This window comes from Dipodomys spectabilis, unplaced genomic scaffold (assembly GCF_019054845.1).
Source record: "Dipodomys spectabilis isolate Male_0828 unplaced genomic scaffold, ASM1905484v1 ptg000009l, whole genome shotgun sequence".
Lineage (NCBI taxonomy): Eukaryota > Metazoa > Chordata > Mammalia > Rodentia > Heteromyidae > Dipodomys > Dipodomys spectabilis.
Genome location: NW_024870686.1, coordinates 5,041,792 through 5,063,032, shown reverse-complemented (window position 1 = coordinate 5,063,032; position 21,241 = coordinate 5,041,792). Strand labels below are relative to the sequence as shown.

Sequence of the window (21,241 nt, the reverse complement as noted above, 5' to 3'; positions counted from 1 at the left end):
CTTACCTCCTGCTGTTCACAGCTTTCCTTCCTGTGGTTTCCATAGATGATTCTCTTTTTCTTCATGTCTTTTTAAAGGCAACCTCTTGAGCATAGTACTTGGATGTAGACTATTTGCTCATTTTCTGTGACTTTAGAGTAAGTATAGATTTTGACTTGGGTTTTGGTTCATACCTTCAAATCAAGCATCTTAAAAAAATAATACCATAGTGTTTGAATCATCTTCCTCAGTTCATTGTAAGGAGCATAGCTCTGAAGATGGCCATTTGTAAACACTTTCACTGTTTTTTAAATGAAATTAATAGGTTTATACCATGTGAGTAAACCTGCATCTATTTAAATGCATTCAATTAACAAATAACTTTTTGTAATTCTTAATCAATGCAAATTCACACCATTAGAATTGGTCTTATTATAGAAAATGTGGCAAAGCTTTGAAATTATTAGTTTGCTTTTGTTGAAATACTTGTGTCAATAAAAGTTGTACATTGTTGCTAAATTTCCTGCTAAGTGCATTTGAACTCTTGGCATAGGATAATTCTTGAGTGGGTACCACTGATTGCAGAGGATCTTCAGGTCAAGGGATGCAGTTGTGAGACTCCATTGGTGATGTACAGGATTTCTTTCTCTCCTCTTATATTATAGAGATTTTGAGTTTATTCCTTAAAAGAGCTGATCTTCGATAGGTAGGAAATCCCCATGGTGTAGAAGTTACCCCATGCTATAGCACACATGGAAAAAACACCCTTTCAAGGAGACTCATGAGGAGATGAAGTCTGAGAGTAGCTGGGAGGTTTCTCCTTGGATGGAGTTATAGCTCCCTTGCAAGTGAAACTCGGGCTAGTTGTTATTGGTGGACCTAGACCATGATATCAAGAAATGTTTATACACCAGACTTGCCTTAAAGAATAGATCTATTTGAATCAGTACCTTATATTTGAAGGCTTCTGCCTCATTACATTTCAGATAATCTCTTAAGCAAAGGGATGTGCTCTTTGAGGGATCTATGCTCATGAACACCAAAAAGAAATAACAGGATAGGAAAGATTTGATCTGCCAGATGACAGATTGGTATTGCCCCCTCAAGGAATCCTCTGAGATAACAGCCCCAAAGACATGGCTATGGAGTTGAACCATGTGAGCATCTCAGTGTAACTCCACCCACCTATTAAGAGGCATCAATGGCTTAAAACATTAGTTAATTAAAGTTAGAAATGATAAATATTTGAAACAGTTTCCTTCATGATTACAACCTTAATCAAGACTTTAAAAGTACTTAAACGAGGGCAGGGCATAGTGGTTCATGCTTTTAATCATAGCAATATGGAGAGAGGCAGAGGGAGGAGGATTTTAAATTCCAGGCCAGCCTGGACTATATAGCATGTTCTAGTCAGTGGAGGAGGTGGGTGGTGTGGGGGTGGGGGGGGGGCAGTGGGAAGAGAAGAGTTGGGGGAGAGTGAATCCTAACCAGGGCTGGAGTATAGCTCAGTTGTAGAGCACTAGTCTTTTATGTGTGAGACCCTGCTTTTACTCCCCAGCACAAAAAAGGGAGGAAGGGAAGAAAAGAAGGAGGGAGGGAGAGGAGGCGGGGAGGGAGGGAGAGAAGGGGAGAAGGAGATGGGAGAGAGAGAGAGGGAGAGGGAGAGGAAGAGAGAAAGAGAGAGAGACAGAGACAGAGACAGAGAGAGACAGAGACAGAGAGAGATAGAACAGAGACAGAGACCTTATTGAAAACCTGGGTCTTTTTACTTAAGGTCAAAAGTCCAGATGAGAAAGGCAGGAATATGAAGGACCAGTTTCCTTCCCACTCCCCTTTTCTGGATGTGTATGTGTGTGTGTGTTTAAGTCCACATTTGTATGAATTTCCTACTTGCTAAACCATCTGTAGTTTGGCTGAAGATACCATGATAGTTTATTCCAGAATATGTCAGCGTTACATCCTAAGACTGAAGAGATTCCTCTGCAGATCCACAATGCAACACTTGAGTTGAGAAACTGAGTTTTGTTACAGTATTTTCATTCGGATATCCCCAGTAGTCTCAAAAGGGTCTTGAATAACTCTTAATACTCCCTGTAGCAGGATCACAGCCACTGCCCATGCTTTTATTTGCCATGTCTGTTTGATTTCCCTTAATTTAGAACAGCATCATAGTCTTCTCTTGTCATTTTTAACATGGACACTTTCAAAGCTTTGACCAATTTTGTAGATTATTCCCCCCCTTTTTTTGTTTTTGTTTTTCAGTTATGGGGCTTGAACTTGGGACTGGGGCTGTCCTTGAGCTCTTTTTGTTCCAGGCTAGCGTTCTGCCACTTTGAGCCACAGTGCCACTTCTAGCTTTTTTGAATGGTTTATTGGAGCTAAGAGTCTTGTGGACTTTCCTGCCTGGGCTGGCTTTGAACCTCGATCCTTAGATCTCAGCCTCTTGAGAAGCTAAGATTACAGGTATGAGCCACCAGCACCTGGCTTATCCCCAAATTTGTCTGATTGATTCCTTATGTTTGAAATCGGGGTTCTTAATCAAGCAAAAAGACATAAATAAATGAAGGCACAAGAGGAAAGTGGAGCAAGGAAGGGAAAGAGAATGAAAAATGGCAAAAAGTGATACGCAATGGTCTTGTATCAAAATGTTTTATGAAGAAACTAGAGGAAACAAAGGCTTGTAGATTTGTGTTGGAATTGAAGTTCAGATGTGGATAAGCAAATGTGTGGGGTGCTGGATGAGAAAATATAGCACTTTCTAAGAGTTAGTGATATCTGAGATTTAGTGGCCTTTGAAATTTAGTGACTGTGTTTAGTGCATTTTTCCTAGAGGCAAGAAATGAAATCTTGAATTTGGGTTGTATTTCAAATTAAAGGAAAAATCAAGTGGGGAAACCCCAGTTATTTTAGTTCATACATAAAAGGAAACATTTTATTGTTCTTGATATGTGCAAACCAGTTTCTTTGGTGCCATTTAGCTTGTGAATAGTTATTTGATTCCTCTAAACTCTTCATCAGCTTCACAAAATTAAAAATGATCCTAAGAAGCTAAAAAGAATACATAGACATCTAATTCTAGGTAGATTAGCATTTAGTTTCATTTTAAAAAGCCTCCAAAACAGAGAATCACAAACCACAAGGAATCATAAAGCCACAAATCCATGTAAGTTGTTTAGGAAGAAAATTTTATTTTTACACCATCAGAGAGAGGGAGAGAGAGATACAGAGAGAGAGAGAAAAAACCAGACAAAATCCATGAGTGCTTTTCCACATCTTCTCTCAATCTTCCCAAGAAATAAGAAAGCGATATATAATTATAGAAGTATTGCTAGGAAATTACAATATTTAAATGTGTTTTTTATAATAATTTATATGCTCATTCTTGACATACTTTTAGTTTTTCCTGGTAAGGGCAGAGTTGTAGAAAAACAAATACCTTTAGTTGGCAAGGTATTGCATTTCCTGTTCACATCTCAGGTAACTTTGATTGCTGTCCTTGGACTCTTGCTCCTTTCCCAGCGAGTAATTATGCACTAAATAGGTCTCATTTGCCTAGGTTCATTTTCTGAGGTTTCCTGTTAGATCCTGGATTGAGACAGAAGTGGGCTTTGTAGTTGACTTTTTTAAGATTCAGCAGAAACTGAGAGCTGTTGAGATTTGAGGTTCTGTGATGTTGATTATTAAATGAAATTTTGTGTGTACAGGAAAAAAACATGCATCTGTGCTTTGATATTAAAACATATTTTTATTATGAAAAGATCAGATATACCATACAGAATTACATGAAAAACCACAACATGAATTTATTGCTCAACTTCTACAATGACACACTTCTTGGTAATTTCATGACATCTGTATGCCTGTCACCCCTTCACCATATTATTTTGAAATAAACCTCAGCTGTTTCAACATTTTGTCCAAAACTGTTCCAGTAAATAACAGCTATTCTTTTCTTCCTGCATTTTTCTTGTTATTATATAGGTGATATACGGAGGGGTTTCAGTTATAGAAGTCTGATAAAGAATACATTTTTTTGAGCAATGTCACCCCTTTGCTCCCTCTCTCCTAATTTTCCTTCCATCCCCTCACAAGTTCATTTAGAACATAGTATCTAGTGAGTACCACTCCTGCATTTGTTTACTCTTTGTCTCACATTCTTTTAAGCTGTCTTGAAAGGATGGGATATATGAGTTTATCTAGTAGTCTACATGTGAATATACAATGCAGATTTTTTTTTTTTACAGTTTTTGTTGGCAAGATTTGTAAATGCTAAATCCAAACAACCTTGCTGTGGTATGACTGTGGTGGTCACCTGAAGTCATTCATTGCTTTTAGGAAAGCAAATATATAGAGAGTCATATTGTCTAAACGTCTCCAGTCTTGGAGAAAGAAGCAATGTTAAGGTTTATGAATTGCCTTTGGTTTTTGTTTGTCTTTCTTTTTTATTGTTGTTTTGTTTTCTGCCATCTATGAAGCTTAGTTGATGAAACTTTGTAATTGTGGATAAGTCAGTCACTTAAGAGTTATCTCTCAAATTTCAGTTTCTGATGACAAAAATGGGTATGATGCTCCCAGTGCCTTTTTTCCCATATGAGTTTGTCAACTCATTATGGTTTGACTTGTGATAAAGAATGTCGGGTAATGTCTTGAAAACAATAGTGGATCATGTCTTCCTTTGGCAAAAGCTCTTTGCTTTCAAATAGAGAATGCCTAGGATTTTTTATTGTGTCAGAGAATTTAAAGCTTAGGGAAATAACTACTTAGAATTTGTTTTGGAGTAAATTTTATAATTTAACTCCTCTTTCCCCCTATTGTAACATACCTTTTCCTGCATATGCTTTATTAGGGCATTTTACTTTTCTTAAAGTTAACATCAGTGTATTGACTTGGGTTCACTCGTTTTCAACTATTTGTATTCTCAGTAAAACTTTCAGATTGTTTTCTCGATCAGACGTACTCAAAATTAATGCTTCTTTTTGTAAGGCTGCTTAGTGATCAGAATGTTTTTTTCTTCTCTCTCTCTCTTTTTTTTAGCCTTGCCTCCCCGATTGAAAGAAATGAAAAGCCAAGAATCAGTGGCGGGCTCCAAACTAGTGCTTCGGTGTGAAACCAGTTCTGAATACCCCACCCTCAGATTCAAATGGTTCAAGAACGGGAGTGAGTTAAACAAAAAAAACAAGCCACAGAACATCAAGATCCAAAAAAAGCCAGGGTAAGTATAATGCACATAATAACAGTTTGTGCCTAGAGCAATAGGATGTTGTTAAGTATAAATTTTTTTATGTTTTTTATTGTGAAAATGCTCTACAGAGGGGTTACAATTACATGAGCAAGGTAATGGGTATGTTTCTTATTAAGCATTGTTGCCTCCTTCTTTGTTTTTCCCCTACCATCCCTCCTCTCCCACTTCTACAATTACACCCCCCCCTCACCCTCCCACCTAAATTGTAAAGTTCGTTGTTCAACAGTGTTTTGTACATCTCATTGTTACAATGGGTCAACCTGTATCTCTATTTAAACATTTGTAGACCCTGATAAATGAATTTACTGTAAAAATATGAGATAAGCCATGTATTGGTGGCTCTTGCCTGTAATCCTAGCTTTGCAGGAGTCTGAGATCTGAGGATCTAAGCCAGTTCTAAGTTCTAAGCCAGCCTGGGCAGTAAAGTCCATGAGACTCTTATCTCCAATGAACTACTCAGAAAAAGCTGAAATGCTAGAGTACTAGCTTTGAGTACAAAGAGGCTCAGGGACAGTGTCCAGAACCTGAATTCAAGCCCTGGATCAACAAAATATACAGGACAAAACAAAAAAAAACCCACACAAACAAGCAAAAACATGACATACAATCAAATATTTCATTATATATTGGCCAGAAATTGCGATATCATATGAGAAAGAATATAGACTTTCTGATTCTGACCACTTTTGGATGGAGAAAGAATTATAGGAAGTAAGGGAAATGGAAGAGAAGAAGGAAGATGGCATGAGTGGCAGCTGCTGTAATAATCCTAGACTCAAAAATTCAATTCCCTTAAGATAAGAAAATACAGCGTAGAGTGCTGATGTTCAGATCTCAACCTCCTTACGAAGTTTCCCGTGAACCCTAAGTTTGATAACAGACGCAATAGCAGAAGGATGCCTCCTTTCCTTTGATATTACAGGCTATTGTCACACATTCCTGAGCAAGTGAGAACAGACAGATTATAATGAGAACTTAATTGAATCTTATCAAAGTGTTTAATTGCTCTGATAACTATAATTAGGGCCCCCTCCTAGTTCCCATGGTTTAATTAACTACCCTGCTAACTCTTGTTATTGGTCCTGTCGGCAAGAGCTGTTGATTTGGAAGTATGATAAAAAGGGAAAGAAAGAAAGAGTATCACTTTCCACAGCAGGTGGTACTTCAAAGATACAAAAATATTATACTATAAAAATACGTGGTGCTTTTGTATACAATCTTTCTTTTTTTAAATTTTATTTTATTGTAAAGTTGCTGTACAGAGGGGTTACAGTTACATAAGTAAGGCAATAAGCACATTACGTGTAGATCATTCATACCCCATCCCTTGTCACAGTGTTCCTTCTCTCCCTCACCCCACCTCATTCCCACCCCATACAATCTTTCTTTAAGGAGAAGGTGAACAAGATACAAGAATGCTTGTATTAGAGACATTTTGGTGTTTTGTTTTTATCAGTTAGACAAATTAGTAAAGAACTAAGTTGTATACACACACAGGGTAACATCTCATTTAGTACTTGGCAGCTTATAAGATTATTTTCAGTAATATTGAAGAGTCCACAAACGGGTTATACCAGGAAGATGGAGAAATAGATAATAGGACATTATTTCTGTTCTCAGTAGTCATAAGATTCTACAGAGATTGTATAGTTTATTCATATGTGACACCAGAGTTGGGGGAGAGAAAAGAAGAAGAGATGGATGTAGGCTGAGTAGTAGCAGAAAGCTCCTGAACGCAGCATATATTCATTGTGGTGGTATGTGGAGTAGAGGAAGCAAAGCTGTGTCAATAGGTGATAAAGGAACAAGAAAAAGTGAGCTGATTATATATATGTATAATTTTGTTATTATTAAGGTGCTATGCAGAAGGGTTACCATTTCACATTTCAGGTAATACATACATTTCTCTTTTGGACAATGTCACCCTTTCCTTCACTTTCTCTCAGCTCCTCTCTTCCTGAGTATGCTTTTGAAAGCTCATATGTACTTAAAGAGGAAGTTTGTTACATGGCTGGATGACATATAAAAGTGTCATTAGCATTCAGAAGTGCATTCTCCTATTGGCTGCATGGGTGCAGATAGCTAAGAGCATTGCCTACATATTAATAAAATCCCTTTAAGTTCCAGAAAGGCCAATATTCAGAATGCTTCTTTTCAATCAACTGCATTACTGGAAAGAATTAAATGAGAATTTTTTTCAGGTTATGTGTTTGTAAAATATCCTCAGCAAAATATTGAATAATCTGATCTAAAATTAAAACATACTTTGTGTAGAATGGGCCACTGCATAGAAAATGACCATATTATCACTTTCGGAATTTGGAATTTTATCTTCTTTTGTATGTATGCCAGGAAAGGATCTTGAACTCAAGAACTCATATTCTCACTTGGCTTATTTGCTCAAGGCTGGCCCTCTACCATCTGAGTCAGACCTCCCTTTTAGCTTTTTGCTGGCTAATTGGAGATGAAAGTCTCATGGACTTTTCTGCCTAGGTTGGCGTCAAACTTTGATACTCAGATCTTAGCCTTCTGATTAGTTAGGATTACAGGTATGAACCACTAGCACCTGTACATTTTGTTATTTCTTAAAACTCTTTCTGTCTTTCTCTCCCCGCCTTTTTAATAGTGATGTTCAATTTTTTAAGGTTAATGGGCTCAACAGAATTTAAATTTAATTAACATCTGCACATTTGCAAGCTGCTCTACTATTTGAATTTATCCTTTGAAGATAAGTAGAATGAATAATATTAGGGTGCTCATTCTAATAATAATTAGTATCCCAAGAATGAAGGAAGTTGTGTCTTCCGATAGATTTTTAATGATAATGAATATCTAAACTTAGATTTGATATAAGTCTGACTATGAGGAGCATGTTACTTCACAATTACATGGGATTTTTATTATATAAAGTTAGAACCACAGGATTTGGGGCCTGCTTAGGTTTAATTAAAACCATTCTTATTTTTCAAGCTCAAAACACTTTCATTACTAAAACACTCAAACTATTAATATATTGTAATTCTAGTTGATTACTTGACTTTAAATTTATCTCAGGCTGTGGTTAACCAGCCAGTCACCAGTGAATTTTAGTTTAAGGTTTAAGATTTCCCAGAGATTCTCTTCATTTAAATAAAATGTTGACTCTCTTTTAATCTTTAATCCAGGCTTTCTTCCCTATTTTATAATCTAGATTGTGAATAACAGCCAGAATTACCTTTTAATTCCTTATTGTTATGAAAATATTTCACACTAATATGCAATTTCTATGATTGTTTAAAATCTCACCCCTCTTATACACATGCTTCTACTAATAAGCTGCATTCCAACATGTTTTTATGATTCTAAATTCCCATTTGAGCCTTTGTTTGTTTTATCTTACTATGCAATGAGTGAGACTAATTAGAAGAAATGGAAACCACCCTTGTGTTACATATCTGTTTATCCCTTTATTCTTGTTTTCTTTGTCTGGTGGATGATTTTGATCATCCACCAGAAAGCTCGTTGAAGAGGTTTGGGGATTTTGAAATTGACCTCATTAGAATATCTGTTCTGGATTAGCCTTACAAAAGGTAGACTTCTACTTGTGTGTTTTATACACTTCTGAATATTCTTGTTCTTCACTCTTTAGCTCTTATGTATTTTAATTTGTTTTAAAAGTGACTCTGATTGGTTGTTCAATTTGTTTTTAAATTAAGATCTGCTTTTGATAATGCTTACAGGTTTTTTTGTTTTGTTTATTTACTTATTTATTTATTTTGCTCTGTAACAGAGTTTATTCATGGAGTTTATTATTAGCTGCTTTTCTGCCAGGCCACTTGAACTCTTAATGACCATTGCATATGTTTTATGATATTCTTTTTATTTTCCAAGTCCTAGGGCTTGAACTCAGGGCTTGGGTGCTGTCTCTGTGCTTTTGTGCTCAAGGCTAGAGTTCTATCACTTGGGCATAACTCCATTTCTGGCTTTTTGATAGTTAATTAGATATAAGAATCTCCAGACTTTATTACCTGGTCCGGTTATAAACTGTGATCCTCACATCTCAGCCTCCTGAGTAGCCACTGTCCCCTGGTTAAGGGATGCATTCTTATAGCTACTGTTTCTTTTTTTTTTTTTTTTTTTTATAATTTTATTTTATTTGTGAACATACTGTACAGAGGGGTTACAATTACATGGGCAAGATAATGCATACATTTCTTACCAAGCATTGCAGCCTCCTCCTTTGTTTACCCTTCACATCCCTTCCCAGCCTCCCCCCTTCCCCCCCAATCCTTCCCGCTCCCCCCCCCACCGACATTGTAAAGCTCCTTTTTGGCATGACGATTTGTACTTCTCATTGTTGCAACAGGTCCACCTGAATCCTTAAATGACTTGTTTTTCCCCATCTCCTCCATAAGTTATACTGACATCAAATATATTGAAAGCGGGGGTTATACTGTGGGGGAGGGACATACAAAGCAACAAAGAAATAAAAGTTATAAATGCGTTAGAAACACATGCATGAAAGAAAAAAAAACATTAAAATACCTATCTAAGGGTTCATTTTCCTAACATCACATTATCTGACTTTTTCCGCTTGACTCATACATATACTAGATATTGCAAATAAGGGAAACCATGGGACCTGTGTTTCTTTGTGCCTGGCTTACTTCACTTAATATAATTTTTTCCAAGTTTTTCCATTTCCTAACAAATGGGGCAATGTCATTCTTTCTGATGGAGGCATAGAATTCCATTGTGTATATATACCACATTTTCTTGATCCATTCATCTACTGAAGGGCATCTGGGTTGGTTCCATATCTTAGCTATGGTAAATAAGATTGCATACATTTTTTAAATGGTTAAACTAACTAACGTAGTTAATCAGTGGGCTTACAGAAAAGTTTTTCCAAACCCATCTAATGTGTGTAAAATATAATTTCATATTCATTGTAATGCTTACTAGGAATACACACATATGTATATATGTAGATACAGATATAGATATATAAATTTGCTTTACATAATATCTGGCCACTTTGGTTCTTTTTTTTTTTTTTTTAAATTTTATTTTATTTTATTTGAGAACATACTGTACAGAGGGGTTACAATTACATGGGCAGGATAATGCATACATTTCTTACCAAGCATTGCATCCTCCTCCTTTGTTTACCCTTCACCTCCCTTCCCAGCCTCCCCCCTCCCTCCCACCCAATCATACCCCCCCTCCCCCCCCCACCGACATTGTAAAGCTGGTTTTGACATGACATTTTGTACTTCTCATTGTTGCAACAGGTCCACCTGAATCCTTAAACGACTTGTTTGTCCCCGTCTCCTCCACATGTTATACTGACATCAAATATAGTGAAAGCAGGGGTTACACTGTGGGGGAGGGACATACAAAGCAACAAAGAAATAATCTTATAAATGCATTAGAAACACATGCATGAAAGAAACAAAAACATTAAAATACATATTTGAGGTTTTGTTTTCCTAACATCACATTATCTGACTTTTTCTGCTTGACTCATACCTATACTAGATATTGCAAATAAGGGAAACCATGGGACCTATGTTTCTTTGGGCCTGGCTTACTTCACTTAATATAATTTTTTCCAAGCCTTTCCATTTCCTAACAAATGGGGAAATGTCATTCTTTCTGATGGAGGCATAGAATTCCATTGTGTATATATACCACATCTTCTTGATCCATTCATCTACTGAGGGGCATCTGGGTTGGTTCCATGTCTTAGCTATGGTAAATAATGCTGCAATAAACATAGTTGTGCTGGTAGCTTTAGTGTGGCCTTGTTTGTGATCATTTGGGTAAATGCCCAAAAGTGGGATTGCTGGGTCGTTGGGGAGCTCTATGTGGAGTCTTTTGAGGAACCTCCATACTGCTTTCCAAAGTGGTTGAACAAGTTTACATTCCCACCAACAATGAAGTAAGGTTCCTTTCTGTCCACATCCCCTCCAGCATCTGTTGTTGTTAGAGTTCTTGATTTTTGCTGTTCTAACTGGAGTGAGGTGATATCTCAATGTTGTTTTGATTTGCATTTCTTTTATGGCTAGGGATGTTGAACATTTCTTCATGTGTCTATTGGCCATCCTTCTTTCTTCTTCAGAGAAGCTTCTCTTTAAGTCTTTCGCCCACTTACTTATTGGGCAGTTGTTTCTTTGAGGATTTGTTGTTGGGTGGTTTAATTTTTTGAGTTCCAAGTATATTTTAGATATGAGACCCTTGTCCGTTGTATGGCTAGTAAAGATCTTCTCCCAGTCCGTGGGCTTTCTATTGATCTTGCTAGCTATGTCATTTGCCCTGCAGAAGCTCTGCAACCTTATACAATCCCATTTGTCCAGCCTTTCTTTGATTTGTTGTGTTTCCGGGTCTCTATTCAGAAAATTTCGGCCTGAGCCAAGGAGACCCAGGGTTTCTCCTATTCCATCCTGTAATGTTTTCAGAGTGTCTGCTTTGAGTTCAAGGTCTTTGATCCATTTGGAGTTGATTCTGGTGCAGGGTGATATATAAGGATCTAGCTTTAGTTTTCTACATGTAGTTAACCAGTTTTGCCAGCACCATTTACTGAAGAGGCTGTCTGTCTTCCATTCTATTGTTTTAGCTCCCTTATCGAAGATTAGATGGCTATAGGTCTGTAGGTTCATTTCTGGGTTTTCAATTCTATTCCACTGGTCCTGAGGTCTGTTCTTATGCCAATACCAAGCTGTTTTGATTACTATGGCTTTATAGTAGAGTTTGAAATTTGGTATTGATATTCCTCCAGCAGTATTCTTTCCGTTGAGGAGCGTTTTTGCTATTCGGGGTCTTTTATTGTTCCATATGAATTTTTGGATTGCCTCTTCTATTTCCTTGAAGAATGAGGGTGGAATTTTGATAGGTATTGCATTGAATTTGTAGATAGCCTTGGGCAGTATTGCCATTTTCACGATGTTAATCTTTCCAATCCAGGAGCATGGGAGGTTTTGCCATTTTTTAAGTTCTGTGTTGATTTCCTTTTTCAAGATTTTAAAGTTTTCATCATAGAGGTCCTTCACTTCTTTAGTTAAGTTAATTCCTAGGTATTTTATTTTTTGTGAGGCTATTACAAATGGAGTTGCTTTCCTAATTTCAGCCACACTTTTCTCATTGTTGGCATACAGAAAAGCCATTGATTTTTGGGGGTTAATTTTATAACCTGCTACTTTGCCAAAGTTTTGAATCAGCTTGAGTAATTTGGGAGTGGAGTCTATGGGATTCTTTAAATACAAGATCATGTCATCTGCAAAGAGGGAGAGTTTTATTTCTTCTTTCCCTATTTGGATCCCCTTTATGTCTGCATCTTGTCTTATTGCTGTAGCTAGGCATTCTAATACTAGATTGAAGAGAAGTGGAGAGAGTGGGCATCCTTGTCTTGTTCCTGAGTTAAGAGGAAATGGCTTTAGTTTTTCACCATTGAGTATAATGCTGGCTGTAGGTTTGTCATATACAGCCTTTATTGTATTGAGGAATGTTCCATGGATTCCTAATTTTTCCAAAACCTTCATCATAAAGGGGTGTTGGATCTTGTCAAATGCTTTTTCTGCGTCTATTGAGATAACCATGTGGTTCTTATTCTTGCTCCTGTTGATGTGATGAATAATATTAATTGATTTGCGTATATTGAACCAGCTTTGCATCCCTGAAATGAATCCTGTTTGATCGTGGTGTATGATTTTTTGGATGAATTGTTGAAGTCGGTTGGCCAAAATTTTGTTGAGAAGTTTTGCATCAATGTTCATCAAAGAAATGGGTCTATAGTTCTCTTTCTTTGATGAGTCCCTACCTGGTTTTGGGATGAGGGTTATGATGGCTTCATAGAATGTGTTCGGTAGTGAGCTTTCTCTTTCAATTTCATTGAAGAGTTGGAGGAGAATTGGTGTGAGCTCTGCTTTGAAGGCCTTGTAAAATTCTGCTGTAAAACCATCTGGTCCTGGACTTTTCTTAGCTGGGAGGTCTCTTATTGCTGTTTCTATTTCAATATAGCTACTGTTTCTGGTGCCAGCTTTACAATTAGCAGGTTGACAGTATTACACACCCACACCCCCCCCCCCCCCCCCACACACACACACGGTTCATTTGATCCTTCAGGGACCAGAGAAATGGAGTTATATAATCTGGGAACATGCATCGTGATGTACATGTAAGCCATATGGAAGATTTAAGCTAAATAAACACAGGGTGGGTAGGGGAGGGAGCTGGGTGAGAATGTTGAAAGAAGTGACAATGATCAGTGAATGAATGAATGTTTCCAACATGAATCCAAGTCTTTTACAAGACACCTTACCCTTTTCTGAACAATCCAGATCTTCCTTGCCATAATACCTTCTTTCTTTCTCTAAGGTTTAGTTACACCTTAACTTTTTTTATTCCTGTAAGACTTCGTTTCCTGTAATATTTTTTCATATTTGTCTTCTCGTAAAGAAAAATTCCAAGTGATTTATTTTACAAGAGTGTAGCCATGAAATATGCTTAACTTTTTAGGCATATTTCATTTGTAGTTACTTACCAGTGGGATTTGTATTATTTAACTGAATTCCCTCTCTTGTTGAGAGTCTTCTGAGCAGTGCTCTATTTGTATTTTTTTTTTTTTTTTACATTTCTTATCAAATGTCAGTTCAAAAAATAGTGGACCTTTTGGTATAGTGAGACTTAGCCATTTATCTATTTATTTTAATAGATTAATTTACTTATTTATGTTTGGAGTCCTGAAGATTGAACTCCGGTCATCATTCTTGTTAGGTAAACAATCTGCTTCTTGAATCTTGCCTTCAAAAAAATTTTTTTGTCTTATCTTTCCTTGTAATTTTTACTTCAATTCCAATACAACATGTTGTATCTTCAAAATATTTTTACATAGGAGCATTTTCTTTGGCCTTACTGCTCTGATACTGTGGTGATACAATCCATCATCTATCTTCTGAAATGTTGGAATTCCCTGTTTCCACTTTGTATTCTACTTTCTTTCTTTTTTTTTTTAATTTAATTTTTTTTTCTTTTGTGAACATACTGTGCAGAGGGGTTACAATTACATGGGCAGGATAATGCATACATTTCTTATCAAGCATTGCAGCCTCCTCCTTTGTTTACCCTTCCCATCCCTTCCCTACCTCCCTCCTCCCCCCCTCCCCTAATCCTCCCCTCCCCCCTCCCCCCCCACCAACGTTGTAAAGCTAGTTTTTCAACATGACCTTGTACTTCTCATTGTTGCAACAGGTCCACCTGTATCCTTAAACGACTTGTTTTTCCCCATCTCCTCCACAAGTTATACTGACATCAAATATAGTGAAAGCAGGGGTTATACTGTGGGGGAGGGACATACAAAGCAACAAAGAGATAATCTTATAAATGCATTAGAAACAAATGCATGAAATAAAAAAGCATTAAAATACATATCTAAGGGTTCATTTTCCTAACATCACATTATCTGACCTTTTTCGCTTGACTCATACATATACTAGACATTGCAAATAAGGGAAACCATGGGACCTAAGTTTCTTTGGGCCTGGCTTACTTCACTTAATATAGTTTTTTTTAAGTTTTTCCATTTCCTAACAAATGGGGCAGTGTCATTCTTTCTGATGGAGGCATAGAATTCCATTGTGTATATATACCACATTTTCTTGATCCATTCATCTACTGAGGGGCATCTGGGTTGGTTCCATATCAAAAAAATTTTTTTTTTTTTTTGTCGGTCGTGGGGCTTGAACTCTGGGCCTGGGCGCTGTCCCTCAGCTCTTCAGCTCAAGGCGAGCGCTCTACCTTTTGAGCTACAGCGCCACTTCCGGTTTTTTGGTGGTTTATTGGAGATAGGAGTCTCATGGTCTTTCCTGCCCGGGCTGGCTTTGAACCGCGATCCTCAGATCTCAGCCTCCTGAGTAGCTAGGATTAGAGGCATGAGCCACCAGCGCCCAGCTTCAAAAATTTTTTTTTTATTTCAATGTTTAGATATGTTCTTGTGTTTTTGCTTGGAGATCCTCCTTCCTTTGTCTCCTAAGTGACATGTGCCATCACTGTTCATTACCTGCTTAATTTTTTTAATAAGGTTTTTCAAATGCGTAGTATTAAACATATAGGTATTTGAAATCCTTTTTTTTTTCCCCTCTTGGTTATGACAGCTGCTATATTTCTCTCTCCCCTCTTGTGTTTTTGAACTTTAATATTCTGTTACACTTGTAGCAGACCCATTGTTGTTCTTGCCTGGATTGCCAAGGTTATTTATTCTCTGCAGGAGTGATTCCTGGTTCCATGGAAGGCCTGACTTAGAAATTCACCCTATAGATTTGCATGAAAAGACTACTAGAAGTACTGTTGGTAGGAAACCTCTTTTGCTTTGTTAATGAAATATTTATTTCAATATTTTTTTCTCTCTTTCTCTTTCTTTCCCTCTCTCCTTGATTCACAATATATGATTGCATTACTTTGTAGTTGTATTCCAGGAAGTATTGCCGAGGACTATTAGGAGAATTTTGATTTTAGGACTATCTTTTAAAGATTATGCTAACTGTAAATTTGATTACCATGTTTCTTATAGTTCAGCTCAGTTCAATAGTTAAAGTATGAATAGCACAGGGTCAAGAAAAGGGTCTTTTCATAGAAAAATAGATTATATAAATGGAAAAGAATGGGTATTCTTAGTGGTTGTACATTATTGAGATGTGCTTCAATACTTTTATCTTAGAAGAATCCTTGGGCAGTTGATAAGAAAAGTGGCTGTTTTCTTATTTTATGTACTTACTCTTTCTTTGACATTAATTATTGTTCTCTGCTGGATCATTCTTTATGATTTATTGATCTGTTATGAATAATGGTTTCATGGGCATGCATGAAAATTCTTTCAGCAAAGTAAACTATACTTTGGGCTGATATTTGTCCCTTTGTTTCTCCCAATTCTTCAAAGGATCTATCATGGAGGAAACATCATATATAGATAAAATATATAAAACAAACCCTGATAGTCTATTATAAAGCACATTTGAATTCTTTAAATTCAGATTTTAAAAGCAAGCAGAACTAGACAGCATAATATCTTCATGTTGTGTTTTGATAGTTTGAGATATTATTACATATTATCACTAACATTTAGTTAATATTATTAACTACTTTCCAAGATGTTTATCACCAAAATAACCCATTTTGATAGGGGTATACTTTGGGGAAACTCTAGTGAAAACACCCTCCCTGATTAATACATGAGTATTTCTTGAATAGTGCTTAGTAGTTTCAATACATAGATAATCAAGTGTGCTACTACAATAGGTAGACTTTTATTTCACTTTTTTCTTTTCCATATATATTTTTATTATAAAAATACTGTACAGAGGGGTTACAGTTACATGAGGAGGGTAATGAGTACATTTCCTATCGAGCATTGTTACCTCCTCCTTTGTTTTTCCCTTACTGTCCCTTCCCTCCCCACCTCCCACTTTTTGTCAATTTTGTTCTATGAATCATTATATCCTGAAAAATAGTAACAGGTATTCCATGTACATGAGAAGGATTCTATGGCCAAATAAGTTGAGAGAAAGTAAATAAGATATCCCATTTGGAAAGTGAGAGTACAGTAGCATATTGAAGGTTCCGAGGGATCTTGTCTAGGATTTTTTTTTTTAAAGAAAAGACTACCTATTTTTCTTTATCTTAATTTTTTCAAAGCTGTTGAGTATGAAACCCTTTGTGTTGGTTTCTCCTCCCTCCCTCCCCCCCCCCCCCCACTAAATTTACCTATTGATTTCATTGTGAGTCATGACTAGTGAAGGTAACTTTTCTATCAACACGTCAGCCTGACCACTGCCCTTGGTCTGTCTGGCCCACCGTCTAGCTAGCTGTCTCTACCTTCTTCATATTGCATCTGCCTCCTGCTGTGTGTATTAGGAATGCTGGTAGAATTCTACTGAGGGCATAAGTGGTAACAGCCACATTTCATCATCCATCCACATGTTCATCTAGTAATGCTTGAGGGCATAGTAAGAACAAACAAGTAGCACATGCTTCGTGAAGATATGAATATGTTTAAATTACAGATGCTCCCAATCAGACTGAGGGATGAGAAGGATAGAAAGGAACTAACCAAAACAGGGCGGGACACCAGCCCATCAAAGCCTAAATAAGGAGAGAACACTCTCAGCCACAGGATCCTGAAAGGCCTGATGAGAGAATTGGCATTGAAAATAGTCTCTGAAAGTCACCGAAGATTTTTGTGCTAGAAATGGTGTAACCAGAAACACAAAGATGGGAGGATACTGGCTAATGTGTGGAGCTCTGGATTATTCGATCTGATAGACTAAAGGAGAGAAATAATTACATTTGACATTACTGATCTTACCTAAGTAAAAACAATGTGTGACTAGGAGATCAGAAAAATTATAGCCTGATAAAGTGTAGAGCCAACCAAAAATATTGCTTTTTTTTTCTTCCTGCCTTGTTTTCTCCCTGTTGTCCTCTCAATAGGCCAGGTAGTCAACTACCAAGCTAGAGTATAGAATAATGCTGTAAAAAGGCCTTTGAAAATTCAGCTCTTTTCAGTACTTCTTAATTTTTATATCCTGGAGATTGCTTAAATTACAGGCCACGAGCAACAGTAAAACAGAAAGATGCATTCACAATGCTGACCATGTTAAAAACTGGTGACTATTGATTTATGTTCACAGTTTTATGAAAGTGTGTGCTGTTGTTACACGAATACTTATTTCAGTATTAAGAACCATTCATCTGGTTCTGGGCTCCTAGTAATGACACTAAGTCCCTTTCTTTTGGAAAGAAGAAATCCTTTTTGTTAAAAATTAACATCACTCCTGACATTACTTTACTGAGAAGTATGAATCATTTTTTATCTATTTGAGACCTTGTTACATGTCCTTCCTACCAGACTTGTAAGAAATGATTTTATATTTTACTTTTTTCCTTTTCCCAAACTTTACTCTTTTTCCCTTTTTAATTCAATTTTATTGTCAAGGTGATATGCAGATGAGTTATGGCTACCTATGTAAGGTAGTGAGTACATTTTTGTTGCCTTTTTTCCATTTTCTATACTTTTTTTAAAACTATTTTATACTTTACTTCTTTTTCTTTTCCTAGTGACTGGTGATGCAGATATAGGGAGGAAAGAAAATTTACCAGCTTGGGGGAGATGGGAGAGAATGATGAAAGGGATGATTTTGATCAAGTTGCGTTATACTCATAAACGGACATATTGAACTGAAACCTCTTTGTACAACTTCTTAACGATAATAACAATAAAAAAGAAGGTGGTTAGTGGTGGTGGAAGAGGAATAAAAGGAAAACACTTGAGAAACTTTTCTTTAGTGACCTGTGTGATAAAATTAAGATTGTACCCATTGTATAACTTGCATGGTATATAGTTCACATTTACTCTGAGTAAATCATGAACTTCACCTGATGGAATAGCAAGTTTTATTTTAACATGGTATGTACAGGATGAGGGAGAGAGATTTGGGAAATCTGAAACTTTAGGGAAATAGATTTTAGTATTCACTGCATTTTTGTGATATATACTTACACTACCTTGGTCCTGATCTTGTAGAAAGTCAGAACTTCGAATTAACAAAGCATCACTGGCTGATTCTGGAGAATATATGTGCAAAGTGATCAGCAAACTAGGAAATGACAGTACCTCTGCCAACATCACCATTGTGGACTCGAATGGTAAGAGATACCTGCTATTTCTTTTTTCCTAATCTATGAGACAGCTGATGAAGATGAATGGTAAGACATATGATAACTGAATTCTATGGATAAAAGAGTCAATGACTTGACTGCCTTTCCTAAACAACTTAAAAAGAGTTACAGGTTATGTGTATTTCATGTACATACATGCTCATTACATGTATGTTTCACACATAGGCATTGTGTATATAAAATACAGATCTAGCTATTTTATATTCAAATACATATTTTAAGTGAGTACATCTGAATCTAGCTAGTAAGAAGATTTGTTAACTTTTTGGCCTATGAATTTTGAAATTAATAAAATCGTAGAGGCCGTGATATTCCTACTAAATATATAGGCTCCTCATTCAAGTTTCCTTAGAGACTGTCCAGGGAATATTTTTCTCAGAATTCGAAAGTGCTGTCTACCCTGACAGCTTCTCTGAGTTATCTTAGCTGGTGGTCTCTGTTTCCCACCGCCCTAGCACTCCACCAGCTTATGGATTCATCTGGTGGAACTGGTGATAACCTAGTAATCTTTTGTTTCAACTTTTTGGAATTGTCAGATAATGTTTCAAAAACCACACTTTGAACAATGGCACTTACAACGTCAATACAAAGATCTATTAACTTAAAAAACAAAGACTAATTGCATCTTTTCTTCGTAGAAGATGACAAAGAATATTCATTGTGAAAATGGGTCTCTTCAAGGAATGAAAATGCCAGGTCAGCATTGTGGAAGAGTAAATTCCATAGGAAACTGATGTCTGTGATATAAGAGCATGGGAAAGAAGGGAGAAAGACAAAAATAGGGAAATCCACAGTGATGCCTGGTCCTATCTAGACTTTGCAGTAAACTACTCTATAGCAGTGTAGTCAAAATTCATTGATTTCATCTTAGGTATCTCTTCCCACAGATAGTAAAGGACAGGGAAAGTAGTTTCTGTTACTATTCCTAGGAGCTCTGCTTATGATATTTAGAGTTTATATGAGCAATTATGTTATCACTATAGTTTTTAATCAGCACATGTTAAGCAACAGTATTTTACGAGTATTACTTTACCCTACAAGGAATTTCATAGAAAGCCACTTGAGACACAAATTTGAAAATTCACATCTGTGGATCTTCACTTTTGTTTATGTCATGTTTTGAGGCATGATCTCATTTTGTCATTAGTTTTGTTTAGTGTTCCTCTTTCAGGTAAATGGTTTTGAATTACAATTTTGACACTTGGATGAGATTTATGTAACTTCATATTCTATCAAGTCCAAGGAAAATAAAATTGGAGTTCTCTGGTTTTACTGAATGCTTACAGAAAGTAATATTCTATTGGTTGTTTCACACTTTTTTTTTATATGCATGGGTAAGCATTGAATTATTTACCTCCATGGTGTTCTAGGAAAAGATTTTATAAGGATCATTTTATAATTATTTATCTAGAGTACTGAGAAGCGGGTGATATGCCTTTTCCCATTTCACATATAGGAGAGATATTGAATTCACTTACCCGTATTATTTCATTCAGTCTCAGTCTTGTGATCTAATTTGAAAATATGGCATGGGGAAATTATAGTGATGAGAAATGAAAGCTGAGATGTTATTGATAATAAGTATAAGTTAGAATAAAGAGAAGTTCTTGGTATATTCTAAGTCATCCTCACAGAAACAACCAAAATTCTTTTGGGTAATTCTTGAGACATTAGGAATGGATCCTCCTTATTCAATTCACTCATATTTATTTAAAAGTGATATACTTAGTAATCAGATTCATTTAGGATCACAAAGATACTTAGTGGCAAAATGGAACATAAATCAAAATTTCTTTAATTCCTTGCACACTGCAATTTATCTAAATGTGTGTGTGTCCATAAGTCTTTAAGGCAGACTGTTTTACTTGTAAAGACAGAACCAAAGATATGGTGAGTCATAAGAAGAGAGATTTCATGAGAAAAGAACTGTACCTTCACCTTAACTAGGCCTCAAGTTCTTTGGAATGATTCCTTGTGGTTTACTTAAATTCGTACTCAGGTACCCTCTTGTGCTAGGATGTTTAGAATCTATATGAATATAATTTTCTGAGAAAGAGCCTCCCAGGAGGCTCTTTCCTTCTCCTGGGGTGACCTTGCTGTTTGGCACTACTTAATCCCATTAAGATGATTAATAATTATTCAAACTAAATTAGATTAGATCATAAATATCTTCCTTAGTAAAACTTTACTGTTTAGACCTACGTAGATCAGCAATTTGGTCTCAATGAAATGATAAAATCTTTATGGAAATTCCCAATGAATTGTCAATGTACTTCAATGGAATACTTGCACTATTTACAAGAATTTAGT

The 21,241-nt window shown here is 36.3% G+C and overlaps 1 protein-coding gene across 2 annotated transcripts in view; it reads left to right on the top strand.

Moving 5' to 3' along the window:
- The window catches only part of Nrg1 (neuregulin 1), a 1,054,999-nt gene that overhangs the window by 872,918 nt on the left and 160,840 nt on the right, over positions 1–21,241 (top strand). For both annotated transcript variants that reach the window (XM_042701124.1, XM_042701138.1), the window contains exons 2-3: positions 5,014–5,191; positions 18,777–18,898. In XM_042701124.1, coding sequence (XP_042557058.1) covers positions 5,014–5,191; positions 18,777–18,898 — 300 coding nt within the window. The remainder of the gene's footprint in view (positions 1–5,013; positions 5,192–18,776; positions 18,899–21,241) is intronic.